General features: G+C 50.5%; 11 protein-coding genes across 11 annotated transcripts; 5 read left to right on the plus strand and 6 right to left on the minus strand.

Moving 5' to 3' along the window:
* Positions 1–537: 537 nt before the first annotated feature.
* BO88DRAFT_402431 (uncharacterized protein) lies at positions 538–1,266 on the minus strand. The gene is made up of 4 exons (XM_025706104.1): positions 1,117–1,266; positions 981–1,054; positions 864–923; positions 538–801 (listed from the first exon to the last, which is right to left on the minus strand). Exons 1-4 carry the CDS (start codon positions 1,201–1,203, stop codon positions 699–701), a joined length of 324 nt encoding a protein of 107 aa, XP_025565984.1. The 5' UTR covers positions 1,204–1,266; the 3' UTR covers positions 538–698.
* Positions 1,267–2,107: 841 nt separating this feature from the next.
* On the minus strand, positions 2,108–3,168 carry BO88DRAFT_402432 (trans-aconitate 2-methyltransferase). Its single transcript, XM_025706105.1, has one exon. The coding sequence runs from the start codon at positions 3,011–3,013 to the stop codon at positions 2,213–2,215; it is 801 nt and encodes a 266-aa protein (XP_025565985.1). The 5' UTR covers positions 3,014–3,168; the 3' UTR covers positions 2,108–2,212.
* Positions 3,169–5,181: 2,013 nt separating this feature from the next.
* BO88DRAFT_450801 (cytochrome P450) lies at positions 5,182–6,789 on the minus strand (the record flags this gene model as incomplete). Its single annotated transcript, XM_025710598.1, has 2 exons — positions 5,182–6,336; positions 6,394–6,789. The coding sequence occupies 2 exons, from the start codon at positions 6,787–6,789 to the stop codon at positions 5,182–5,184; spliced, it is 1,551 nt and encodes a 516-aa protein (XP_025565986.1).
* Positions 6,790–7,891: 1,102 nt separating this feature from the next.
* BO88DRAFT_382839 (biotin--[acetyl-CoA-carboxylase] ligase BPL1) lies at positions 7,892–10,345 on the minus strand (the record flags this gene model as incomplete). Its single annotated transcript, XM_025704647.1, has 5 exons — positions 10,149–10,345; positions 9,399–10,035; positions 8,773–9,336; positions 8,452–8,723; positions 7,892–8,391 (listed from the first exon to the last, which is right to left on the minus strand). Exons 1-5 carry the CDS (start codon positions 10,198–10,200, stop codon positions 7,892–7,894), a joined length of 2,025 nt encoding a protein of 674 aa, XP_025565987.1. The 5' UTR covers positions 10,201–10,345.
* On the plus strand, positions 10,216–10,780 carry BO88DRAFT_359920 (uncharacterized protein). The gene is made up of 4 exons (XM_025703836.1): positions 10,216–10,349; positions 10,416–10,447; positions 10,504–10,568; positions 10,632–10,780. Exons 1-4 carry the CDS (start codon positions 10,279–10,281, stop codon positions 10,698–10,700), a joined length of 237 nt encoding a protein of 78 aa, XP_025565988.1. The 5' UTR covers positions 10,216–10,278; the 3' UTR covers positions 10,701–10,780.
* A 95-nt stretch (positions 10,781–10,875) lies between these two features.
* BO88DRAFT_333555 (putative mitochondrial genome maintenance protein Mgm101) lies at positions 10,876–11,774 on the plus strand (the record flags this gene model as incomplete). Its single annotated transcript, XM_025702770.1, has 2 exons — positions 10,876–11,381; positions 11,504–11,774. 2 exons carry the CDS (start codon positions 10,876–10,878, stop codon positions 11,772–11,774), a joined length of 777 nt encoding a protein of 258 aa, XP_025565989.1.
* A 242-nt stretch (positions 11,775–12,016) lies between these two features.
* BO88DRAFT_412307 (serine/threonine protein kinase) lies at positions 12,017–14,943 on the minus strand (the record flags this gene model as incomplete). Its single annotated transcript, XM_025708082.1, has 2 exons — positions 12,017–14,194; positions 14,245–14,943. 2 exons carry the CDS (start codon positions 14,941–14,943, stop codon positions 12,017–12,019), a joined length of 2,877 nt encoding a protein of 958 aa, XP_025565990.1.
* A 2,023-nt stretch (positions 14,944–16,966) lies between these two features.
* Positions 16,967–18,760, minus strand: BO88DRAFT_476716 (kinase-like protein; the record flags this gene model as incomplete). The annotated part of the gene is made up of 3 exons (XM_025711948.1): positions 16,967–18,173; positions 18,259–18,638; positions 18,690–18,760. The coding sequence occupies 3 exons, from the start codon at positions 18,758–18,760 to the stop codon at positions 17,353–17,355; spliced, it is 1,272 nt and encodes a 423-aa protein (XP_025565991.1). The 3' UTR covers positions 16,967–17,352.
* A 715-nt stretch (positions 18,761–19,475) lies between these two features.
* Positions 19,476–19,972, plus strand: BO88DRAFT_423036 (uncharacterized protein; the record flags this gene model as incomplete). Its single annotated transcript, XM_025708616.1, has 3 exons — positions 19,476–19,600; positions 19,657–19,852; positions 19,880–19,972. The coding sequence occupies 3 exons, from the start codon at positions 19,476–19,478 to the stop codon at positions 19,970–19,972; spliced, it is 414 nt and encodes a 137-aa protein (XP_025565992.1).
* Positions 19,973–21,533: 1,561 nt separating this feature from the next.
* Positions 21,534–23,506, plus strand: BO88DRAFT_423037 (cytochrome P450; the record flags this gene model as incomplete). The annotated part of the gene is made up of 5 exons (XM_025708617.1): positions 21,534–21,732; positions 21,791–22,665; positions 22,731–23,068; positions 23,125–23,295; positions 23,473–23,506. The coding sequence occupies 5 exons, from the start codon at positions 21,534–21,536 to the stop codon at positions 23,504–23,506; spliced, it is 1,617 nt and encodes a 538-aa protein (XP_025565993.1).
* Positions 23,507–24,382: 876 nt separating this feature from the next.
* On the plus strand, positions 24,383–25,984 carry BO88DRAFT_450808 (o-methyltransferase; the record flags this gene model as incomplete). The annotated part of the gene is made up of 5 exons (XM_025710599.1): positions 24,383–24,616; positions 24,685–24,811; positions 24,866–24,989; positions 25,043–25,497; positions 25,635–25,984. The coding sequence occupies 5 exons, from the start codon at positions 24,383–24,385 to the stop codon at positions 25,982–25,984; spliced, it is 1,290 nt and encodes a 429-aa protein (XP_025565994.1).
* Positions 25,985–26,578: the final 594 nt, after the last annotated feature.

The raw sequence follows: 26,578 nt of genomic DNA on the forward strand, positions 1-26,578 counted from the left end.
GACTTATATCTATTGGCCTTGTGGACTCAGCATGATGGGTGTTAAGATGGAGTGCTAAATGTGTGCGGTGTTCTGGAGGGAACAGACTGAGATATATATTTACTAGTAGTAGTAAACACTAGAACTATTCGCCAAATAGTCATGACACACAATACTTATATGCTCACTAACTCCTACTACCCGTAGTCTCTAAATATGCTCAATGGTAGTTCTAATGCTATATATGAATTTTATATGTACATGGATTAGTAGATTACTTCTCTATCCCGAGGGGTGAAGTTCTACATCGAGAGCACTCTCAAAGCAGCCCACATTCCATTATATCGTACTCCGTACGTCTAAAGAGCCTCGAGACAAAGAATACACGCATCGGTGTGTTTATTTATCACCATAACAGAATACGTACTGGAATTGGCATAAATATGAACTACTGATCCACAAGTACAGATCCATTCAGATTGCCCTAAGGATTACTACTCTACTACAGTCGAAAACTAAGAAAAGAAAAGTACATCGCAACTCTCAAGTTCACATTAGCTACTAATGATTAAGTGTCCGACCAGTCCATAAACCTAGCCAGCGCTGCAGAACTTTTCGAATCGCTAGGCCGTGCCCCAACCAAAGACAGGTTGTATAAATATATTGAGGTTCAAGCCAATACCCTAGTCATCTTACACTTCCCCATGGCTAGAAGCCATCTATCGGTAGCAGCGAGCGCTGAGAGCGGGGTTGTGGTGAGCGTGAACGACATCGGGGATGTCGACGGTGACGGGAAGGTTGTCGCCGCCGCAGTTGTGGTCGCTATTATTTGTTAGATGTCCATTCTTATTGAAGGGTATTGGCTGAAAAGATGTGGCACTTACAAGTAGATGTGGCAGGTAATGCCATGAACCTGCTTGACGGAGTGGATCTCACCGGTGACGCTGTATTCGAGTATTAGAAGTCGATTCATGGTTGTATGGGGATTTGGGGTAGCTCACGAAGTGAAGCAAGATGCGTCACCGTCGTTGAAGGTGGGAGGACCGTTGAAGCGGGGGAGGGGGAAGACGGAGGCCTATTCTTGTATTAGCATATTTGAATTCGATGTTGGATTGGTGTAGAGGTGATGGATGTTACCTCGATGTTCTCCTGAGCAGCGTTGTCCGCAGCCAGAGCGGGGACAATGGCCGCGACGGCCAGAGAAAGGATAGTGGTGAATTGCATTTTGATAATTTTGGAAGAGATGTGTTGGCTGCTAGACTGCTTTACCGTTGATGCTGCTGATGGATGAAGAGAGATATCGTGGTCATCCAGCTGGATTTTATATTCAATTCTTCAAGGGAAAGAAGGAGGTAATAAGCGAAGGTGTTGGCATCTTCATAGCATGCCTGAATATAGCTGCGTGGGGTGCATGCATGGCTTGATTGGATTGTGCCTGGATACTCCGGGCAAGTAATTTCCGCAGTAAGGTATTGGTGGGGAACCAGTTCTTCAGGGCGGAATGAGGGATACTACGCCGTGTGGCTGTTTGTTGTTGAGGTTGTTGTTGACGCGCCCTTGATTGAGTTAGCTAGGGGGCGTTCCTTGAACGCGGGGATAACCCGCGTGTCAGGGTTAGATTTGAGGTGGTATAAGGGATGTGTGGAATGTGGGTTGATTTTCCCGGGGCATTCAGTCCCTTGATCGGGATGGCCGTTGGGTATGCTGTGAAGGAGGGACTTTGCATTTATTGAGATCTATGTGGGTAGACTGGGGTATAGACAATGCTAATATTATTATTCAGGGTTGTCGATCTGTACCACTTACATAATGTTATTCGCATGGAACAAGGTGGTAATGTGGTTCTGTGTGACTGTGTTCCTTGATCGTGTTCCGCTTTCAATTTCGGCATTCTACCTTAGATGAACATTGGCGTCCGGGGAATGATCGAGATTTGCGGTTCAAACTATTGAGTCATGCATCTCATGTTGTATCACAGGATCGATTGAGTGGTTCGGCCAGCCGCAAGCTTGCTGTGCTAAGCTATGTATCTGTGTGACGGCTTACACGGACCTGACGATCCATTCCATATGCGAGCTACTCCGTATAAACTTCAGAATTATACCAGCATGCATGCCTGCCATATACACCGGAAGCTTGTATGAACCGATCATAGCATAATACATTCTGTCCCACTAGCTATACACTGCACTGTACCTCCAACCCAGCCACGTAAATAAACAAAGGCAGAAAGTCACTTTCTAACAGCAACAACAAACAATCTGGGATATCTCAACATCACCCTCCCATCAGCCCTCTTCTCATACCTCTCCCTCAGCAAGCCCTCGTACACCCTCAAAAACTCCCTCCGTTCCTCCTCCCCCCTCAACCCATCCAAATACGGCCTCAACCCCGTCCCCTTCACCCACTCCACAATGTCCGCCCAATCCCCAAGGGAATGATAATACACCGACTCCCAGATCCTCAGGTTCTCACAAACATCCACCAACGCATCATAAATCTCTTCAGGAGAATCCAACCCATCCCTCTCCACAAGCGTACTCCGTAGATGTTCCGCCCAGGGGCCCGTCCTCGCGACCTCCCGCATAGAAGTATGCGATGGCAGGTTCAAGGTATCCGGGACCTGGAAGGCGAAGACGCCGCCCGGAGGGAGGGTCAGTAAGAGTCTGCGGATAGTAGGGAGACGAGTAGAGCGGGGAAGCCAGTGGAGGACGGCATTGGAGAAGAAGAGATCTACGGGGTGGTCTGGAGGTGGAGAGTAGGATTCCACGTCGGCGACGGCGAAGGTGGTGTTTGAAGTAGATGTAGATGACTCCTTGGCGCGAGCGATCATGTTTGGGGAGGAGTCGATGCCGGCGATGCTCGGGCAGGATGGGTAGCGGGCGGAAAGCATGGCGGTGGAGTTTCCGGGGCCGCAGCCAAGATCGACGATGTGGGAGGGAGATTGCAATGGGATGTGTGATAGTAGATCTTGGGTGGGGATGGCGCGCTCGTCGGCGAATTTGAGGTATTGGGTTGCGCTCCAGTCGGACATTTTGGCGGGATGCGCGAGGAGTTGGGTGATTCGCTGGGGAGTGAGTGGAAGGCGAGGACGGAACATTGATGGTTTGATAGCTACTGGCTGTGGATGGATGTTGTTGGTGTTGATGGTGTATGGAAGTATTTATATCTGGTTATATTTGATGTGAGGTATATAAGTGGGAGATGATGTTACTATGGAAGTGGTAGTTGAAGTGCCGGTCTCGGCGGAAACATGATTGGCCTTCCGTTCGAGTATCACGGGATAGGAACAATCTTCGGTCAGATCCTGCTCACTTACTTTTACTTGCTTATTGCACTGATATCATCTTATGCTGTCAATCCGGAAGGCGCGGGTACTTGACTGTAAAAACGTACAGAAATCGGATCAACAATCTCGTCGGGCCTTCCACAACCCGCACGTGACAAACGCGTTGCCGCTGCCCATACATGGGAAGATTGGAGGTAATAATTTGAAGCAGGATAGTAGCTATTCCTCAATAATCTATCGCTAATTAAATACACTATGAGAGGCGTGGCATACGGTACTTCCTGTTGCAGGTTACTGAAATAACCTCGTTATAGCATTGTCCAATATATAATTCATTCTACCAGCGAGCAGCTATATTTTATGAACAATCGAACCTTTTAAGTTAAACATGACGGTGCCACGATAAGAACAGCACATGAATCAAAGTAGACGCAGTCAGCATTGTCAACTCTAAATATAATTACAACCCCATAGAGCACTATCAATAGGTGACAGATTATACACATTATGCAGTCAGCATTACCTAAAATATACATAAGCATCTCCAACACCCCCAAAAGTAACTAACCAAGAACAGCAACTGAATACAAACAATTATCTGAACCATAAAACAAGCCTACAAGCCTACTACCCATGCATCTAACTGCGGGGTAAGCTCACACTTGCAGGATAAGCAAGAGCTGTCAATGAAACAAAGCTCTCTTAGCAGCCCGAGCATCTCCATGACAAGGATCCCTGGTTCAGATGACCACAGACACACTAATGCTCAAATCCTTGCTCATTTACCAGCAGCAATAACTGACTCGTACGCTACCCCAGTAGCAAAGAGCAGAGTATTTCGCTACTTTTTCCTAGTATGTACAATACGACAAAATAATGAATAAACTCCAGAGCATCCCCCCTTACACTACAACCACACAAGCTCAAAGTTTCCCTTCCCCACCCATCATCTACCAACTCGTATCAAACATTCCAGAACACCAATCGAATAACAATTACACCCTGCATATGACCTGTCATTTTCCTAATTACAGGCTAAAGTAACCCAAGCGGAAATAGCTCCCGTTTACCTTTTACGAAGCAGAAGAACAATAACGATGGTAGGCTAACCCGAAGCAGAACCAGAATAAGAGATGAAAGAGAAGTAAGTAAGTACCGTAACCCAAACACGAACAAACCACAACTTAGAAGCAGCAGCAGCAGCAGCAAGCAGCAAGCAGCAAGCAAACTCAAATCTGAGACATTCGACAGACAGACAGTATGGGACAACTGTATGCTGCATACTACATCCAAAACTTACCGTCGGCGAGGCCGATAGTCTAGTCTAGATCCATCTGCTTTCACCCTCACCCTCTCTCGCCCTCTTTGATTCCCTTCCGAATAGATCAAATACGAATAATTTCTACGTATAAATAATAAACATCTGCTATTGCCTCATTAACAAACCCGTATGACTATTACATAATACACTGTGGCAGTGTTTATGAAAATGAACCACGGATAATTGTCCAGATTGAGTATCTGCTCCTAACCTTGACAACCTAGTAAGCAAGCAGGTATGAAATCTCATTTTCTGGAATATGATTGGTCTGTCGGTGTTGTCCGAGCGAGTTCCCACCCCACAGGCAGCGGCGCGCGCGCCCCCCTGCCAAAGTGGAGAAAGGTATTTCGTAGGCGGTGAGGAGAGTGTAAACTGACTTTTGTAAACTTTGTTTCAAAAGAAATCCTGCTTCGGCTGGATGGAGCTGGTGCCTACGTAGTACTACTATTATCTACGTAGTGTTGAGTTGTAGAAGATGTATGTAAATGCAATGCAATGTGCCAATCACAATCTATATACGCTAACACACATATGAACATTGGGTATCCCAATCCAATCATCATCAACAACAACAGTAAAAATAAAAAAGAAACTAGTTAGAAGCATCCTCATGCAACCGCACCGTCACATTATCTCCCGGCGCATTCGTCAAACTCATCTGCATCGTGATCTCTCCCTCCTTGGTCTTGCCCACGCCCTCAATCACATCGAAGCGCTGCAACAGTCTCACCAACACATAGCCCGTCTCCGTCAGCGCAAACTGCTGCCCAATGCAGATCCGCGGCCCACCGTTAAACGGCAGGTACTCCCATCCGACCTTGCGCTCGTTCCAGCGATCCGGACGGAACTCGTCAGCATCGGCGCCCCACAGATCCGGCCGACGGTGCATCACGTAGGTGCTGTAGAAGACGGGCTGGCCCTTCTTGACGTAGACGGGGTCCGTGCCCGCGGGACCACCGCCCGTGGGGAGGGTGGTGTTGCGGACGGCCGTGCGGCGGTTACCAGGGACAATGGGATAGAGACGGAGGACTTCATTGAGGAAGTTCTGCAGGGGACGGCAGGACTTGAGGTTGGCGAAGGTGATGTCATGAGGGGAGGAGTAGGAGCCGAATTCCGCGAGGATGGTGGCGCGCAGGGAGGTGAAGTAGTCTGGGTGACGGGCGAGGAAGAGGATGCACCACGACAGGAGAGAGGCAGTGGTATCGCGACCGGCGAGGAGGATGTTCAGGAGCTGGGAGCGCAGTTCGACGGGGTCGCGGGTGGCTTCGGCCAGACCGTGCAGGAAGACGTAGTTGCCGGTGGGTTTCTTCTCCGGGTCGGAGTTGAGGGCGGCGGAGACGAAGCGGTCGACGTAGGCGTGCACGGCTTTGTTGATGGCGCGGCTTTCCTTGTTGTTCACGATCCAGTAGAGCTTCTCGAAGCGAGCGCGTTGGGCGGAGTACCATTGACCGCGGTCGAACTGGGCAGGGAAGTTATCCTGGGGAATGGCGCCGTTGCTGAGGGCGGCGGCTTGGCTCTGGACACTCTCGCCGAAGAGGAACTCGGTCGCGGTGTCCATGGTCAGGCGGAAGAAGATGGTCTGGATGTCGGTGGCGGCGGTCCAGCCGGTGGTGGCGTCGACGGGCATGGCTCTCATGGCGACTTGGACGTGACGTTCCTCGAGATCGAGGTCGCTGATCTGGTCGCGGGTGAACTGGGGACGGAGGAGAGCGCGAGAGCGAGACCAGTGGTCGCCATCGGCAGTGAACTGGATACGAGTTAGAAGAGTGATGATCTTGAATTGGGAGTAAAGTGGTGGACGTACAATACCGCTGCCTAGCAGCCAGTGCATAGCGTTGCGACGGGACTGACCCAGCTCAAAGTCCTTAAACTGAGTGGCCAACAAAGCCTGGACGTTCTTGGGATCGCAAGTGCTGATGACATCGGTGCCCAGCTGACGGAAGTGGAAAGTAGTGGTATAGCGATTCTCGCGGGCGGACATGATGTCAACCCGGCGGCGGGTTATTGTGGGCACCTGGCGAGCCTTGTCCATAGCCAATGCCTCCTTCAGGGTGTTGAGGCCCAGCAGATCACCGGGGTATGAGGGAATACTCCCGCAGTTCCATTTACGAGCATTTTGCGCATGTTGCCAGCGAGAAAGCAGCACATATAGAAGGTAGAGGATGGGGGAGGCCGTCGCGACAAACAAAAGTGTCGACATGGCGAAGGTTGAGGTGGGGGAAGAGAGGGACAGAAAGATGAAGTGGGAGTGAGGAGAAAAAGCCAAAAACTGGCGAGGCGAAGAGGGGTTGATGGAAGTAAATAAATGTACCGGGCGGGAAGTTAGATTCATTTATGTTTCAACTACTAAAGTGAATACGATGGAGTATCAGGATGGCCAGCAAACCGAGTGGCCGGCAACCGAGGCAGATCGGACCATCCTCATGATAGAGAAAGTAAAAAAGCAGTATGGACACATCGGACCGTTGGAAAGAAACTTGACATGATTAGTCGTGGCAGTGGAGTACCGGCGACCCCTAGTCTGAGACCTCGGAGCTTCCAACTGGATGGAAGCAGGAGGCCCGCCATGACAGGCTTCAGGGGTGGAGAAAAGTATCTGGTTTGACCCGGACATATCGCCATCTGTTCATTCTTATTACCGTTGAGTCTGCACAAGCATTCCCCTGGCCTATAGTGCACCACCACTATACCTTTCCTCTAAAACGAACAGGGCCAACCGGATTCCAGGCTTACGGAAAAGATGCATCCTGGAGGATGATTAGTCTGCAGCCACACTGGTTGGTGGCAACATCACGGCTTTGCATCTACTTTGTACTTAGTATGTAGTCTACTTTGCAGTTTGCACACTTTATTAGCCTCGATGGCATTGGGTGTTCCCGGCCCCATCTTAGGGCACACTCCACTGCGTCATTCTCAACCATAACAATCTCATTATGTGTTCAGTCATCCATTCCCCTTACCAGTATTATGATGATAGTTCACTACGTTAACTGGTTTTTCACGTTCTGTGGAATGACTCACTCATACTCTGGTTCCAGGGGCACTGAACCAAGAACTCAACCACATGCTGTTCCCATGCCAGATCCGAGGCAGGTTTCACCTACAGAATTAGGCAAATGCAAGTGTTTCTGCCCGCGCTCGACTTCCCAATGCGGTATCTGTGCGTGCCGCTCATTTCGGTCGCCCTGCCGGCACTTTATCTCTGTCCAGCAACACTTCCGATCTCTAATTATGCTAATTTAGAACGTTAGTCACTAAAATCGCTCCATGCTAAATCGACTGGCTGTAATGGTCTCCCCCCACTACACTTTCCGCCGCACCAATCCACGGAAGAAGTCAAAACTGTTACTGTCGCTCTGCAGCTGCCACACCCGGCCCGTCGGCCGGTCATCCCAACCCAGTTCCTCTGCCAGCAGCAGCCCGTAATCCCGCGTGATCCCCTTAATGCGCGCGCGCACACCCCCCTCTTCCTCCAACGTCACCACCTGGTGCATGTGCAGCCAGTCTGCGTAATACATTTCTTCGAATCCCCGATCGAACCCGGCCCGCAGGAACCGCGTATACAGGTCCTCAAACGTCGTCAGAATGCGCGCCAGCAGCTTCTCCAGTGTGATCGGGGCGGCCCGGGGCCCAAGGAACCGCGCCGCCAGCGCCGTCAACGACGTCGTAGGCGATGCGTTCGTTGCGTTGATGCCAATGCCCACGACCGAGATGTACTCGTTCGCGCAGTAATGCGAGTTCACCAGGATGCCGCAGATTTTCGAGTACTGCTTCTTCTCCGGGTGCTCCGGGTCCAGTGCATCTGTCGGCTGATTAGCATTGTCCCAATCCCTCGATCAGATCGTGAGAAAGGATCACTTACACACGTCATTTGGCCACTTCAGCTTGACCGGTAACTCCGAATATCCGACGTCGTAGTTCTTGATTCCCTGCACCACCGCCATCGCCGCCAAATACTGGATGAACACCACTGGTGCTGACTGGATCTTCTCGAGCGGGTGGCGCAGCACCGTTGAGAATATCAGCGCTCCGGCCGGCGACACCCAGACGTTCGATCCGCGGCCGCGGCCTGCCACCTGGGTCGTAGCGCTGGCGGTGAAGCCGTTGGGCAGCTTGCGCAGCAGCTTGGGGTTTCTGACCGGTCAGTCGCGTCTCGCTTCTCTCATCGGACAGGTCTACTTACTTTTCCAAGATCGTGTTCGTGCTGGTGACGACCTCGCCATACACGAGGTGGGAGCCAAACTCTGATGCACCCTCGCGGGACTGCGATTGGTACTGGTGGAGGTTGGAGTAGAAGGCATGGTGATTGAAGTAGGGCGTCAGCTTGGATGATGGCACGTCGTCGTGCACCACCAGTCGCTTGACGATGGCATTGTAATCCACAATACCCTCCGTAGACTGCGATGACGCTGGAAGAGAGTCCTCCAGCTGGCTCAGGTTCCACGCGCCGGGTCTCTCAATCCGGAACGTGTCATTCTCATCCTTCAGGATCTCCTCATTGCCATCCTTGGTGATGATCTCCTGCCATGACGCCACCAGATCGGCCGTCTCGGCGGGCTCCTGCGAGGACAGATGCAGCGACGACAGCGACGGCACGGTGGTCGTGCTCTGCGTCACCTGCAAGCCCAGCTTGACCAAACATGCCTTGAGGAAGTCCGTGCGCGCCTTGTCATCAGCCTCCAGCGCCTCCACGACCTTTGCATATTCGGGGCCACCGGCTTTTATATCCAGGTTTGCAGCTGCGAACCTACCAACCATCAGCACACATCACCTAGACTTGTAACCACAGAGAACATAGAAATAACTCACTCCGGATGCGGTCCCGTAAGAACAACCTTCCCCTCCCCAACGCGACAAAACACCACGGCGGCCTTCCCCTCCCCAGAATCAACATTCAAGTCCTCCTCAAAGCTCGCCAGCACCTCCACTCCCTTATCAGCCAAGGTCGGCGCATCCACAAACACCCCACCACCGTTGTAGTAGCACCTGAATCGCTCCGGCACGATTCCCGCACTTAGGATATCTTTATTCACCGAAATCTCCGCGGCCCTCGCCCCCGCCTCACTATGATAGACGAACCCCGCGAACGCTCCTCCGCGACATGTCCCCGGGTAGAAGGCCAGTTCGCGCTCTCCGATAACCTGAAGTGTTTTATCGCCGACTTCGAATTCACAGCGTCGGGAACCATAGTACCCGCCCGCGCAGAAGCCGAGGTAAGCGCCGCCGCGCTTCACAAATTGTTCGATGCGGCGGTTGCCGGGGCCATTGAGAACGCGACCGTAGCCTAGATCAGCGCCGCCGGGAATGACAAGGAGAGCGCAAGTTGCGGTCCAGGGTTCGCGGAGGAGGGCGTCGGAGGTGACGGGAATGACGGCGTAGTGGGGGGCTAGAAGGCGGCGGAGGGAGTAGAGGGTGTGGCGGACGGATTCGATGGTGGTTCCATTGCCTGTAAATCAAGTATGTTATAGTGAGTAGACTGTAGTGTATGATATTGGTTGAGTGACAGTCAATGGGATCGTGGATGGCGAAGCGGGGAGAATAGAGGGGAGAGTGACGCACCGGAATAGACCAGAACGTTGACCTTTTTGCCGGTCATATTGGGGGTCGCCATTTTGCGGCAACTACCTTGCAACTCTCTCGGAGCAACCACTCAAGCACAAGCAATCAAGCAGTCAAGCAAGCAAGCACAATGTCGAACCAGGAGAAAAGGGAGAACCCGCCCGTGGAGGTGGAGGAAGACGACGACGAGCCGGATGAATGGTGAGTTGTTGGGATGCGAAGATCGGAGGAAGGGAAAAGAGTTGGTTGAGCTGACAGTCCATCCAGGGACAAGCGGATCTTCAGCACCGGCTGTGCAGGTACATTCCCATCTTTTATTCCCTATTCATGAATAGCTGCTAAGAAACAACTCCAGCGGAGCAAATGAAAATGAACGACTGCTGGTTCGAAAAGAAAGACTGGCGCCAGTGCCAGAGTGAGGTATAATTATTCCATCTCATCCATTATCATCTCGCAACCCTCACTCACCAAGTTGCGCATCAGATGGAAACCTTCCGCGAATGCTGGAAACGCCAGGGCAACGACGAGCGCACACAGACCAAGGATGCTTAACTGATACCGATACTACAGACAATTTGTAACAATAGAATAATACTAGAATCTTCACTCCAAAAATACTCAATTGCTCTATCATCACGTGACACTATACAGCTCTGACTTCATTTCTCTTCCCGCTGCATCTTCCCACCACATCCCCAACCACAACACCCCTCCACAGCCCTCTACAATGTCCCTCCCACTTTTAACGCGCTCCCTGCGCGGTCCCCAACTCAGCAAAACAGTCCGCTACTCCCTCACCACCACCACCCGCTACCAATCCACCACCACCACCAACAACAACACCGCGAAACCCGCCACCACCTCCACAACATCAACAACACCCAAACCCACCACCACAACATCTACCTCCTCCTCCTCCTCCCCCTCCACAAAAACAACTCCCACCCTAAAAGACCTCCTCGACACGCCCCCCTCACCCACAAACCCAACCGAAGACCGCATCGACTGGACGCGCTCCTTCCACGGGCTCAGCGCAACCCCCTTCCCAAAAGAATGCGCCGATATCCTCCTCGCCCCGACGGACCCCGAAGAAGTCGAAATCAAACCCGACGGCATCCTCTACCTGCCCGAGATCAAGTACCGCCGGATACTGAATAAGGCGTTTGGACCTGGTGGATGGGGTCTTGTGCCGAGGAGTGAGAGTATCGTTACGCCGAAGATGGTCACGAGGGAGTATGCGCTTGTTTGCAATGGAAGGTATGTATTCCATTTTCTTTTCTCGCCGGGGGGGGTGTTTGTGTGTGATATGGGTATGGGAAGTGGTGATAGGCTAATTCGGTTATTCTCTGGTATAGGCTTGTTTCAGTGGCTCGCGGCGAACAGGATTACTTCTCCCCGGATGGAATCCCCACGGCTACGGAGGGATGTCGGTCGAATGCGTTGGTGCGGTGTTGTAAGGATCTAGGCATTGCGAGTGAGTTGTGGGATCCTAGGTGGATTCGCAAGTTCAAGGCGCAGTATACCCGGGAGGCGTTTGTGGAGCATGTGGTGAATAAACGAAAGACGAAGATTTGGGTCAGGAAGGATGATACCGTTGGGTATCCATGGAAGGAGACTAAGTTTTAGTCTCTCTTTCTCCTTCCATACATCTTAAATTCTATTTCTATGTGGGGAGCAAGTCTCATTATGGAATGAATACGTGATACACTAAATTATGTATAACAGGTCAATGTACGATATCATTGCGAATTACATGCTAATAGATCAGTCCACTCATAAAATACTAATAATACATCATATGCAACAATCTAAGTGTCGTTTTTTTTTGCAAGGAAAAGAAGAAAAGAAGAAATCATCATCACTCATGGCTACTGGTTACCCGCTCCCTCGTACGGCCGTCGCGGCACATATCGTCCTGGCTCGGTTTCTGTCAGGCGTGTCGAATGGTGCTCCCGTCCGTCTGGCGTCTGCTGCTCGTGTATCGACGGAAGCTCGAACGGCTGGTTCGGGTCGTAGGGGTCCTCCGTTGGGTCGTAGTATTGTCCCGGGTAGTTGTAGTACTCGGGCGGCTGCTGAGGCGGCTGGGACATGGCGGCCCCCGCGAGAGGCTGGGGCACTGCGACCTGGGGCAATGTGGGCTGCGCCTCCTGGCGATGACGGGGAGGGACTGGTTCAGAGAGCACCGGGACATCGCCTCGAGGGGCAGCCACGGGCTGGGGCTCGAGTTCAGGCTCGACCTGTGAGGTGCGGCCCTCCTTGCGACGACCCGTCGATGGTTCGCGAGTCATCAGTCCGTAGGTCACGTTGAGTTGGCGCTCCTGACCGGGGGACCCCACCGGGGTCTGGTAGTGGTCGACTTCATGACCGTCGCGGGAGCCATCTTGCGACCGGGCTGCGTGCTCTGCGGTGAGACCTTCACTGTAGGAGCTGGAGGCGCCCATGCCACGACGTTGCAGCGACTGAGGGGAGTTGCCGAGGTCGAAGCCAGTCGAGCGGGATTCGGTGTAAGAGACGCCAGCGGTGGTGTTAGCCCGACGCATGCCTTCGCTGGCGATGGAAACCTGGCGGACGGGGAGAGTTTGGTCTTCGTGTCCAGCATCCGACTTGTTGTCATCCTTCTCAGTCTTGTCATCGCCGTCGTCGCTGGCGCCTGGGGCGCGAATAGGTACCTTGCGCACGGCGGAAATCAGCGCGCACATAAACTTCGAGCGACGGGCAGCTCGGACGGCTTCGTTCGACCAGTTGGACTTGTGGCAGATCAAGACACTCAGCTCCATCTTGTCCATGTCGCCCAGACCAACCACATCAATGGTGACCTCTGGTTGGAAGTCGCGGCAGTTGTCCTTGTCGCGCACGAAGCTCTCCATCTCCTCCTGGAGAAGCTGGACGTTCGAAAAGGTGGTCTCGAAGCTAACGGGGACGGTGAGGCGCTCATGCATGGCATTGGCACGGGTGAAGTTGTCAATCCATAGGGTGTTAAGGACGACGTTCGGAACCTGCGTGATGCGATGGTCGTTGACATTTCGGAACACGGTGAAGAGCAATGAGATGCGCTCGACAAAGTACGGCTTGTCGCTGATTTCCACACGGTCGCCCACATCAAAGGGATGCTTGACGAAGAGGAAGATACACGAACCCAGCACTTCCTGAGCGGTGGTCGAGAAGACGAAACTGAGAGAGAGCAGAGAAGTGGCACCCGCGGCGATAACGGTGCCGAAGCCGCTTGTCACGAAAGAAACAAAGACCAGAATAGCGATAATACCCGCCACGGTCAGCAAGAGGTTGTCCAGAACGTGGATCGCCTGGTCAACATCGTGGAGACTGTTGTTAAGGGACTTTCTCAAGCGGCGGACTTCACCGATGGCCAAGATCATCTCTTCCAAGCTGATGTCCCCGTTGCCGTCGCGATCCAGCATGTGGAAACATTCCTCGGCTTCAGCCTCCATGCCAGCTCCCAGGACCTCACAAATATCGTCAAAGTACAGAGCATCGCGGCCTTCAATGACAAAAGACATCCAAATTCTGCGTGCGAGCGCTTCAGACGTCCGTCTGTGTTCCAGAGCCTGAGTGACGACGGACCGAGTGGAAGTCGGGTTGAAAACTTGCTTGCCAGTCAATTCATGGGCCACGTCGCCAAAAGCCGCCGTGACTTTGTTGCCGAACTGGTGGACATTCTGGCCCACGCCCCGGATAAGGCGCAGAGGCGCTGATGAGCTGCCGGTGCGGGTCTTGACGGCTGCGGAGCGAAGAATAGAGTCGGAAATGGCGGCGTCTTCCTCTTGGAATTCTTTGCAGTACATGGGGAACATGTGGCGCGAGGCGTCGAATAGCAGAGCCACCAGATACACATTGCGCTTCGATTCTTTGATGCGGGCATCAAATTGCTTGCGGTGGTAGCTGATCGAGATCAAATGAACCATGGTTTTCTCAGCCAGGAAAATCAAGCTGCAGACGAAGAGGGCAAACAGGATGTTCTTGATGGATTTCTCCCAGGATTTGGTAGAGGTATCGCCCTTGGCTTTCTGGTGGGGATTTTGCGTCATGACCTGGAGGAAGTTAGTGGATGGCACGTATTATGGAATCAGACTAGACTTACAGGCAAAAAGGTGACCAAGCACACCACGCACCACAGCACGGTTGCAATTGGCATTTCCAGTTTGCGTAGAATAAGAGCATATTTGCGAGTTCCTGAACTCACAAACCCGATAAGGGTCTGAAAGATGTACGGCAAGAGTTTAGCCGCAAGTTTACACAACCACAGACTGATCCAAACGATCTCAATCCAGAACCAGAACCACGGCAGTGTGACTCCGCCGATAGTCGCGTCCTGCGCGACCGTTGCTCCCACGATAATTGGGATGGCAAGGAGAATTGCGAGCGGGGCCACGTAGATGAAGTAGCGCGTGAGAACCGAGTAATTAAGGATGGCCTGGTAGAAGCGGCCCATGCGAGTGACAGTGCCATCCTCGGGGTCTTCTAGGGAACGTCCGGTGCCTTCGTCGATGCGTCTGCGCATGCCAGGATTTGGCGCGACCAACCCTTCCTTCTCGCCGTCAATGCCTTTGTCATCGCCGGGTGGTTGATACGGATTCGGCGATCCTCCCACATTACTACTTGTCTTTCGAGCGCCGGTCTGATTCCGACTGGGAACTGGGTTCAAGGGGATGTCAATAGTGACATCGTTGGGATTCATCATATTGTCCGGGGCCATGTCGGGAAGCTGCTGGAAGCGATGAGCCGACAGCCGCTTCTCCGTGATACCAGGTCTGCCGGACATGAATTTTGAAAAAGGCATGGGGAATGAATTAGGGAAAGAGACGGTCTAAAAAGTAAGGCCAGAAGCTGCCCTGCAGCTCCAATTAGCGAGCGATGTCGCAATTGGTCGGCTTAACTTCCAGGGACGTAAGATCGCTTTGCACAGTCCAGGCAGGATCTGACAATCACTGGGTGAATGAGTGTTGGAGTCCACTGGTTCGTGTGGAGAGCGGGTGGGTCGAGCGAAAGTAAAACCGCATGGACTGGACCAGGACTTGAGACGTTAGTTGGTGAATTAGAGCGGCAGCGAACGGACGTATATTTTTTTGTCAAAGGATCGGGAATAGGTGGAAACGAGAAAGAGAAAAAGAAAAAGAAACGAGAGGGACAGGCATCGGAAATGAAATGCGTAGAACGCTGTCAAGGGGGGACAGGCCGAAGGCCCGATGAAGGAGAGAAACAACGACAAGCCAGGCGAAGGAATGTCAAAGACGCGAGTGTCAGAAAGCCAGAGGGAAAATCGAGGGGAGCAACCCACGCGAGCATGTTTCAGTCGGGCTGAAGTCACTGGCGTGCAATAATGGAGTCATCCTCTTTTTTGGGGGCTGGCCTGGTTGGAATCCGCCGATCATTCCCCGGGCCCATAGTTGCTGTCGGACTGGCGACTGCTGGTGGTGCCTCTGTTCGTCGCGATGATATAATAGGGAACACTATAGGCCTCTCTAAGCCCTATCAGCGTCCCTGAAGGCGATCGATCTGAATTCTGAAGGGGAGAGACAGCCCCCACTGGTGTAAAATTTAGTTCATGGCACTAGTTTTGAGTTGGGAAGTTGAATTATTGCGTGAAGTGAGTACGTAGAATACTAGAATGATTACTAGTCAGGGTGGCGGTCACGTTACGAGGAACGTCACACAAGCCATACCGGCAAAGCCCTATTGCCTACTTTCGGCCAGTCTAGGGCATTTCTCTGCTTCTCCCTCCCTCTCTCCCTCTCTTTCTCTCTCCTTCCCTATCGCACTTTCCACGGCCCGCGACCGTTGGAACCAGTCAATCCTTTCAGGGGGTTCCAGCCAGTTTCTTGTCTTCCTTTCAACTTGGCTAATCATTTCCCTGGTTACAACCGAACCAGTTCCCTACATTTCATTCAGGCACAGAAACTAACCAAATTATCGGGGTTGTGGTTCTGATTATGTGGCTGACTTCTAGTGCACTTACTTTGTAATAAATCGGTCGCTTACTATACCCCTTCAAGCATTGTCTTTTTTTTTTCCCATAAAAGTGAACCTTGTAAGGTTGTTAGTTTGTAAGGCTGATTTGCCGTTCAGTGCCACTCTTCGCCCCTGAAATCTGCTGCAATCAATCTTACTGAAACCATGTATGCGCACCTGTCAGCCCGTCAGACGGCTGCCCCTGGAACTAGTCAATATTGTGATTAGTGCGTGGGATTTGAGGCGTTAGTCTTCGGCCGCCTTGTGTGGTATGATAAGATGTAGAGTCGGAATAGCACACTCTCGGCTCCACATTACTTGGACCACCACAACATTTTGTATAGTGTATCGCATATTGCAGTAAAGGCGGATAATTGAAAGCACGCAGTGAAGATCTATCCGCGGGAGATCGGAGTTTTCACATCGGACAGCCCGTTGCAGTATCACGCATCCTTACACTGGTACCGGAGCAAAGATGACAGGTCACTCCGTCGGCTGTTTCAGAATGGCTTCTAGACCGTTTTAGTCCCTCGGCCAGCCCGTCTCAACCTCTCGCACACTGTGGCTAGTCCATCAGAGCTGAGGGGCGACAAAATTAATTGGATTACTAGGCTGTGTTGCCGATTGCGTTTTCAACGTCCACAATCAAAGTTAAGACGAGTCTGTTCCTGAGCCTTGAACTTTGTTTGAGAAGTTTTAACTTTTTGCATGCGTTCATTGCCACTACGGGATAACCCCAATACTCTGAGCGAAGGAAGATAGTGAGAAAAGAATAGTATTGCTACATGGGCTGAAATTAACTGAAATCCTAATGAAATCAAGGTACTTATAATGGAACTGTCAGGAATATTGGACGAACATCATGCACTTAGAAATGTATTAGATCTGAGTACAGATGCCCACTCTAGTGGTGCTTTTCCGATAGGTGTAGTACCATCGTATTCTATAGACATCTTTCATCACATCAGCCATCATTCGACCAATGACAGAGTTCGCGATCTTCATATTACCCTCAAGGAAGATGAAAATAACGAAAGGATGCCTTTCTTGGCTGTTCACTACTCAGAGGTTTCGCAGACCATGAAATTGCTTTAGTCAGGTTAGACCATATTAGACATTATGTAGAAACATCAAGGATATGAATGCCAACGCCTCTTGCATGGAGTGCTACACCATTCCTTCGGCTTGTTCAAGATCAGGAATAGATGCGCTCAAGAGCTACACAGCCAGCTAGTTTAAATCAAGAGGACCTTGCATCAGCCTTTTTGCCATGCCATACACCTGTTTTACGGTTATCACTGGCCCTCTTCACAGCTGGTAATCCCCAGGTCACCATCCAGTCTGAGCTCAGTACATCCGTCGCTGTTGCTCGCTTCTCAGGTTTCATTGCCAGCATTGAGCGAAGCATGCTTAGAATGGCTACCTGCTCCTCTTTGGCGAACGAAGACATATTATCCCTCTGTCGTGCGGCCTGTACGTCCTTCTCGAAACTCTGCTCAAGAGATGGGTAAACAAACCGATCTTTCTTAGGCCTTCCGATCCCTTCAAAATACTCAAGGCGTTTCTCCCATGTATTCCACCATTCAGGCGGAATCTCTCCAATGACATCTACTTGTTGAGAGGCTATGTCATGTCGAGTGGCAAGTGTGGCATCAAACAACCATCGCAACCCAAATATGGAATACATTACACATGCAAGACTCCAAATGTCCGAGGGAAATGAAAGAGGCTTGTCAGGTTCAAAGTAAGCTTCAGGCGGTATGACTGGAAGCGGCGAGGGACAGTCCTGCCCACGTCGCCGCTGCTCAGGGTCGGAAGGAGAGAAGCTCTCGCCAAAATCGCTAAGAAGAAGCTGGGCCTCATCTGGCGGAATGTCGACTGCTCGTTTTCCTAACCAGACCGGCATTGTCCCACAAGCAGGAACGCCAGGAGGGAGAGGCTGTCCGTCTAGTCGCACAACTGGTTCCGTATAGGGCTCACCGAACTGCTCATAGAATTCCTGGACTGAGAGCTTGTCAAGGCTAGTAGGTAGGTGTATCAGGATGTTTCCAAGATGAATATCTGTTATGGTTTTAGTGGTATTTTTATGGCATTGCCCTTCTCTCATAAACACGAAAGCATTCGGGATGAGTATATCCTCACTTACCTCCATGAACATAACCTTGAACATGAACAAATGCAACAGCTAGAGCAAGTTCGGCAGCTAAAACACGAGCCGTTTCTAGTTGAAAGTAGCAACAGAATGATGCTGCAGATACACTGCTCTGAGCGGGTGCTGTGACAATGCATTCATGATGCCCATTTGGGCCCTTAATTTCGAATTCGTCCAGGAGGACGGGAATCAAGGGACGCCCGTTTGTATGTGCCGGCCAGCGATTCATGAGCATACGCAATGTCTTGGCTTCATGAGCGGAGGAATCTCCAGTGCTTACCTTGACCGCCACGTAGGCTGCCTTTTGCTCGTCTCGTGACAGCCAAATTGTAGAAAAGGTCCCATGGCCCAGTTTGTGAATCACTCGGTACCGGCTCTTCAGCACATCTCCCACGCATATTGGATGATACCCCCCTATTCTGTACCTTTCTAGCATTTCCACTTCCTCGATAAGTTGATATTGAAAGGCGTGAGTGTCATTGGTTGTAGAAGTCATGGCGGTTCGGATGGTCACATTTAGGCGTCGAGGCGACTGTAAATACCCACGGAAAACAGAGCGACCGGAGGAAAAAGTAGCTTCACAGCAAGAATAACACAAGCCGCTCATTAAGTGACCAGGCCGTCTCATAATGATTAAGCCGGATGTAGATGTTGTCGAGCCGGGTTGTTCGTGAAGTTCAGAACTTCGTTCGTGATGACGTCCGAGATGAAGCACAATGCTGTCACTGTCAAGGGTCATGTGACCCGCATGTGCGTATAAAGGATATGTCCTATCAGATCTATGAGCATGTACCGTATATATGTGGTAGAACTGGAGCTTGCAGCTTGACTTTGATCTATAGCCTTGTGGTTTATTCTACGGCAGATCCCGCAACAGATCAAAAGGCCTAGGGATTTAGCGGTCTGGCTTAGGAGGAGTCATGGAATTAGTCCACGCTATGGCTCCGTTTGTGATGTGGCGTTGAAAAGCAGCAGAAATGTAGTGAAGTATTTCAGTGAATCACACAGTGCTGAAGCTACATGTGTTGTCATCATTCACTAAGTTTGTTTGGGAGCACAAACTCATTGCCAGCCCATGAACACCCAGACAGACCTACCAAACTGATTTTGTCAAAGTAGTTGCCATTTCCCTGACTCAATAATCATAGAGTTCTCGCATCCACCCGACTGACGGATCTCTACGGCTCATTCTGAAAATGTCGACAGTGAACATGGTCAGGTACTTCTTTTACAAAGGCTGCCTTCCGGATACTCAGCAGAGGCTCCAAGAACTAGTCGCAGTAGCCTATCAAACTGCAAGAGATAGAAAGCCCTTCCCAAAGGCCATTCTAATCAGGTACTGTTCATGTTTATCCCGTTACGTTTGACTTGCAAATCTAAATGACTACACAGATCTGTAGTCCATGCTACAACCAACATCATGGGACGCCCTCAGAAGGACCCCCTCGGACCACATGTGACGCTTTGCTACAAGGACGAAGATCAACTGACTAAAGGAACTCATGTTGCTTGTCATGGCTACGTGGAAGGGCCAAACAGGTTGATATTCGTTAGATCCACGCATGCTGGAGAGAAAGTGGACACTTGGGTGAAGAGTAGTGGAGATATTGTCTAGCCACCTGAGGAAGAGCTTGACGAAGCCCCTGAGATTGGCTATGGACACTTTCCGGAACCAGCAGAAACAGATTGCACAGGCGTCAATACTTGAATCCGTCGGGGTTTTGGTGAGAAGAAAGAGAAGTTTCTATGGAATACAGTGATCTACGAGAGCTAGATATGTGACATCACAACCGACCTCGAGTAAATACGCATACCGTCAGCCTTGTTGAGCGAAAATTCTGCATCTGCTGGGGTTACCTTCATAAACTGGATGAAAGCATAGAGGGATAGGAAATATTGGGACATCCAGACTCTTATCGAAAATCTTTGATGCTGGGTACAAGAATCTGTGAAACCTATGCTTCCCCCTCCCATACCTCTGATAATGATCCGAATCTCGTGTTTACCGTGCAAAGTTTCTTAGATGATGAAGCTCATTTTAACGTTGCTGTACTCAATGAGACCGCGCAGGGTCGACTGCAGTCAATGGAATTTCACTGTATTACCCCTGATGGGAACTTCTACTACTAAAATCCGTCGAAGAGTGGCTGTTAACGCATCCTTATAAAAAGCCTAGTGTTATCCGATGGACTGACCAAGTAGGAAGTGTATCTAAATTGATCCTGTTTTCGGGTAGCTTCATTTAGCTTAGTGCAGTCACAGAGTATATCTCATAAAAAGTGTAGAATGACCGCATTGAGCAGCTATAAGATCATCGTAACGGCGTCTTAGGATGCACGCCGACTAACATTTTCAACGTGCTCAGACCTGGGCCATATGGCTCGCCTTTTTGATTGCCTCCTCTTTTCCCCGGTTAAATCATCAGTTATTTTATCCGACGCAGTTTAGTTTCCAATGGGTCCCATTATGGTAGTAGTATCAGCTGGCTTCATCCTCGGTGGTTAGGCCGCTTCAGCTGGGATTCTCTGGCGGACGGCAATGTGCTGACCTGAAAGGTGCCAGCCAGTGCCATGCCCTTGACAACAAATTGTTTCCCAAAGATACACTACTGCCTTTAGTGTCAATGAAATGAGATTCAACGACACTGCGCGTTCAAATCAGCACACAGGAGCAACGTTTGGTGGACAGAAGCCGGATAGGGACGACCCGTGGGTGAAGAGAACAAGCGGACAACCTATCTTGGGGCGCACGGCCCACAGGAGTCCAGTTTCGGGGCTTGTTGTCTTGCAATATATTTTCGAAATTGCCAACTGTTCATTGGATTCGGAGAATATCTCAGTCTTTCCCGGGACGGGCTAAGTCTGGCGGCCCGGTCCTGCATCGTCTTCTTGTAGCTCACTGCCTAAAGAAGATGGGAAGTGGACAGACGACGGGATAATCTTCCAGAGGTGCCAATTAGCAAGAATACCTCTGATCGTGGCTGGCTGTCCGAGCGTTTTCCCTCCACCAGACGGGCGGGGAAGAGAAGATGGACCCGCAACGGCGCCACAGATGGTGCGTACGCTATCTACGAGTTGCAGATGCTCTGCATTAGCGACTCAGGTTGTACCCCTCTGGCACGGTAGACTGATTCAACCAGTCGACGGAGACTCTGGGGGTGCCCATCATTTATAGCCCTGCTCGATTCTGCTCTCAATTCTGTGTCCTGGGTGCAATTCTGACCTTGAAATCGACCCTAACCACCACTAACCCTCCCCTCAACCACCACCATGTTTGTATACGCATGGCTAGGCATAGCTCTTCTCACTTACCATGCTTTACGCAGCGTATATAGGCTGTGTTTTCATCCGCTTCGCAAAATTCCGGGCCCGAAGCTAGCAGCTATCACCTACGGTTACGAGTTCTACTACAATGTTATCAAGGGTGGCAAGTTCGTGTGGGAAATCGAACGCATGCATAAGATATATGGTACGTCCTACTACTTTGTTCCAGCTATTCTTCCCCTCATGACCATCTCTTTAATCAGGCCCGGTCATTCGCATCAACCCTGATGTAGTCCACATCAACGATCCAGATTACTACGAGGAAATCTATACTTCCCGTGCTCGCCGGCGAGAGAAAGACCCTGTTCAAATAGCCCAGTTCGACATCGACGGCGCAGCCTTCTCGAGTATCACACCTGAAATACATCGTCAACGACGCGCCCCTCTCGATAAATTTTTCTCGAAACAAGCCATCTCCAATATCGAGTATCTCATCCACGACAGCCTAGACAAAATCATCAAAGCCTACAAGGAGGCGTACCAGAGCAAAAGTGTAGTGAGCTTGGACGCTGGGTTTGCAGGCTTGACTGCGGACATCATCCACCAGTATGCCTTTGGGTTCAACCCGGGCAACCTAGACGCGGAGGGATTCAACGAAAGCGTACGAGATGCCGCCAACGCGGTCTTGCAAGGGATGCACTTACTCAATTTCTTTCCCTTCATCAAAGTGGTCTTTGGCCTGCTGCCGCACGGGTTGCTGCGCCTGATCAGTGAGCCAGCAGTGAAATTAGCGAAGGAAAAAGAGGATTTGTATGCGCGAAGCGCGGCAGCGATAGAGAGAAATCAGATTCCCGTGAAGGACGATGAAAAGGTCAGTAATAGCAAAGGAGCGATCCTAGATGCTATTGCTGGGCCTCGTATGCCTGCACATACGCGGACGCCTAAACGACTCATGGAGGAGGGGCTTTCTCTGGCTATTGCGGGAACAGAAACCACAGCGCGGGCGCTCTCTGTCGGGACCTATCACTTGCTTACAAGAGAGGATGTTCGGCTCAAGTTGAAAGAAGAATTGAAGACCGTTATGCCTACACCTGATATGCGGGTCAGTCGCACGGAGCTGGAGAAGCTGCCTTATCTGGTGAGTAACATACTCATTTTCGAGTTCAATTATCCACACCAGATACTAAGCTTTGCGACACGTAGTCTGGTGTCATCAACGAATCCATGCGTCTTGCAACAGGTGTATCGTCTAGAATGACCAGAGTAGCTCCAACAGAGGCACTGATTTATAAGGAACATGTCATTCCTCCTGGTGTACGTATCGTCTTTCCCATTACTGTTGACGTCAGTCTACTAAAACCTCTACACCAACAGAGTCTATTCAGCTCATCCAACGTCTTCATCCTCATGAACCCCAACATCTTCCCCAATCCCCACGATTTCGATCCGGAACGTTGGATTCGAGCTGCTGAAAAGGGGGAGCGATTAGACCGGTATCTGGTCAACTTTTCCAAGGGTGCTCGGATTTGCCTTGGCATGCAGTAAGTTAACATGTCTACAGATGAACGGATCCAATGATTACTAATTCAATATATAGACTGGCTATTGCCGAGCTTTTCATAGTTGTCGCTTCTCTTATGCGCCAATTTGATATGGAGCTGGTCGACACTCCCAAGGAGACCATTGAATTCGCGCGAGACTATGGGGCGCCATATCCTGAGAAGGGCAATTTGTCCATCAAAGCGAGAATTACGGGGTTGGCTCAGGAGTATGTAGGCCCGGCTAAGTTTAAGCAGAGTGTTCACTCAGCTCTTGGGAATCATGGTATCTCCGATTAGATAGTCTAGGCAGATGAAGGGGTAGCGAATTGTCATGATGGATGTGATAGTTATGTCAGCTCTTGTTCATACAAAAGTAACGAAACATATACTACCTCTCCCGTCAGCACATCTACTGCATGTGGATACCTCTGGATGTAAATCCCTGGTCGCTGGTTGATGTCAATCTATAGTATGGCTGGCGGTACCCAGATTTAGTCCCACAGAATGAAGTACCACGATCTAGCACATGGCATTCCAATACAATACACAAGAAATAGTACCTTGCTTATCAGAATTACTGTCTGTTGTTGAGGGTCGTACATAGCTCTGCAAGGGGATCGTTGTCGGCTGAACATGGTAGAACGCATTAGTTGCAATGCATTGCCTGCGAAGTGGAATTTCCGTAGCAGCACTAGGGGCTCCCTGCAGTAACATGATAATGCAGCCATCAGGCCAAAGGAACTTCGGACAATAAAACTTCTGAAGGGCATGTACCAACTATGTGTGCGCAGTTGCACATGTCTTTCATGTTCATCACTCACCGAACAGGAGACAGTCATAGAATCTATAAGGTAAGGGATTAGTGTGATCTGACTTTTCGGCTATGCAAGAGTATCTCAAAGGAAACCATGGACTTCCGCGAACATGATGTCTAGTATGCATGATTTGCGAATCTTTCACCATAATTGGAAGAGTAGTAAATCAGACACTCGGATAGCGTTACACAGATGCACAAGTAGATTCCGTTGGTACGGACATCTGAACTCCCCACCGCTGCTTGAATCCTATTCATGACACTGATAATTATGCGTGGTGATTTTGTTAACCTGTGCATCCCGTCATGTGCCCTCCACTTTCTAGCGTGCTATTTAACCCTATAAAGAAGGGGTCCATGACCTTGTCATGATTATATCGGCGGCTATGACCTAATAGTTCGCTTGAGCACCTATATCGACCAAGAGACCTCCTTCTTGAATCTCCGTATTTTACCTTTGAACTTACGTTTTTATACCCCCTCGACAGCTAAGAACAGACATGAGTGTGCACCAAGACGACCAATCGATTGACAACGACGAGGTCGACCGTATCGCCATCGCCCCAAATGCCCCCGACCAAGTACCACGTCTGATATCAGAGATCAACACTCATGCTCAGGCCTTTATGTCGGGGCATTCTAGTGTGCGAGCTCAATTGGCAGACGCTGCGGAGTCGCTGTTGGCTGCACTCGAAACTCCACGAGAAACGATCCATCGGCAGAACTTTCGGAACGTAAGTTCTCCTTTGTACTATCCGTGAAGGAGAGAGGGGAAGGAAACAATCATTCACCATTCTAATAGCCCACTGGATGGGCTGCCATCAATATTGCCATCGACCTGGGCATATTTAGCCTGCTAGTTGAGACCAAGCGGCCCAAGTCGATCCCGGAACTGGCCAGTGCTACCGGAGCGGACCCTGTCCTGCTGGGTGAGTGGACATAGCTTCTAGCTACTCTTTTAATTAAGAGTAACTCTCCTACAGGGCGTATTATGAGGCATCTGGGGGCTATCCACGCCGTCGTTGAAACAAAACGTGGCGAATACACTACTAATGGGTTTTCCTTCACACTCGCCCACAGGAAATATTCTGACTCTATTCTCGCAGCGTTGGTCCTCTTCAATTTCATGATACTGTACTATTGTATACTAATATAAATAGCGCGGGCTCCATGTACCCCTCGATCAACGGTATACCTGAGTTTCTTCGCCAAACTAATTACCAAAATCCCTCCGACGGCCGTCACTGTCCCCTTCAAGTGGTCTATCGCACGACCGACTCCTTCTTTGAGTATCTCGCTCATAACCCAGTCATTAGCGCGCAATTCAACACTCTCATGGGAGTCCACCACCGGGGCCGTGCCAGCTGGATGGACCCAGGCTTCTACCCGGTCGATCAACTCATGTCTCCATTTCCGATAGGTGAGCATGACGTACTTCTGGTCGACGTTGGTGGTGGAAGAGGCTACGATCTCAGCGAGTTGCGTGCCAAGTGGCCGAACCTTCCTGGGAGGTTAATTCTTCAAGATCAGCTTGCGGTCCTGCCTGAGGCTACCGATCTACATCCGTCTATCGAACCCATGAGCCATGACTTTTTCACCGAGCAGCCAATTAAGGGTATGTCCCACCTTTTTCACTTTCTTGCTTTAACTCTATTGACCTCTAGATTATGCTTCCTCTTCTTTCCTTCTTTCTCTGTTCTGCCATCTCGTATGGCTGACCGAAGCTGACTGAGGCTGACTGCGAATATCCAGGAGCTCGCGCCTACTTCCTCCATTGCATCCTCCACGATTGGCCGGACAAAGACTGCCATCGGATTCTCGAACCCCTCAGAGCCGCCATGATCCCAGGGGTCAGTCGACTGTTAATCAACGATTACGTCATGCCTGACCAGGGTGCGCACTGGCAGGCAACATCGCTGGACATTAACATAATGTCGGTCTTGGCCAGTTTGGAGCGAACGGAATCGCAGTGGCGGCAGTTGTTGACCGAGGCGGGATTTCGCGTTGTTAATGTATGGACTGTTGATCGGTGGTCGGAGAGTTTGATTGAGTGTGAGGTAGTGGCTTCTTCGGCGAGTGAGACTGCCAAATACAGACTTTAGGGGAGGTGTCGTTCAATTGTTAGTTTGTTGGTGGTTTCATCGCATTGTTTCATCGCGTCTTGTTGTGTGTTGGTGGTGATATTATAACGAACTCAATCATTTTCTCTAGCTATCGGCTTCAAGATAAAGGGTATGACGTAGTCAAAGGAGTTATCTTGAGAATCATCCAAAGCAAGGGGGTCCATGTTATTAAGGGATAGAGGAATGGTGACATCGTGAGCAGCTGTGGTCGGCCATTGTTGGAAAGATTGAGATAGTGAATACCGACCCTTGCCAAAATGGCGATCCAGCGATCCTGTCAGGTTCAGCGGGTATGTCGCTGAGACCAGTAGATATGTGGGCTGCTTGAAGGAACTCTAGTATTCTGTATACAGCCCGTTTTGGAGGACCGGCCTTTTTTCTCACTTACTTTTACTGTTGGAGCTGCTGGGGCAACCTAGTGACCAACCTGTCGGCCTAAAGCCATCAAGTGACTAGGGGCATAGGGAAAAGAGTTATCTGGCTGTCAAAATACAATTCTTCTTATTATGGGCAGCCTTCAGCATAGTATTAAAATAAACAGGTTTTATCCGACACGCGGAACAACGGCATTGT

The sequence above is a fragment of the Aspergillus vadensis genome (assembly GCF_003184925.1).
Source record: "Aspergillus vadensis CBS 113365 unplaced genomic scaffold BO88scaffold_4, whole genome shotgun sequence".
Classification (NCBI taxonomy): domain Eukaryota; kingdom Fungi; phylum Ascomycota; class Eurotiomycetes; order Eurotiales; family Aspergillaceae; genus Aspergillus; species Aspergillus vadensis.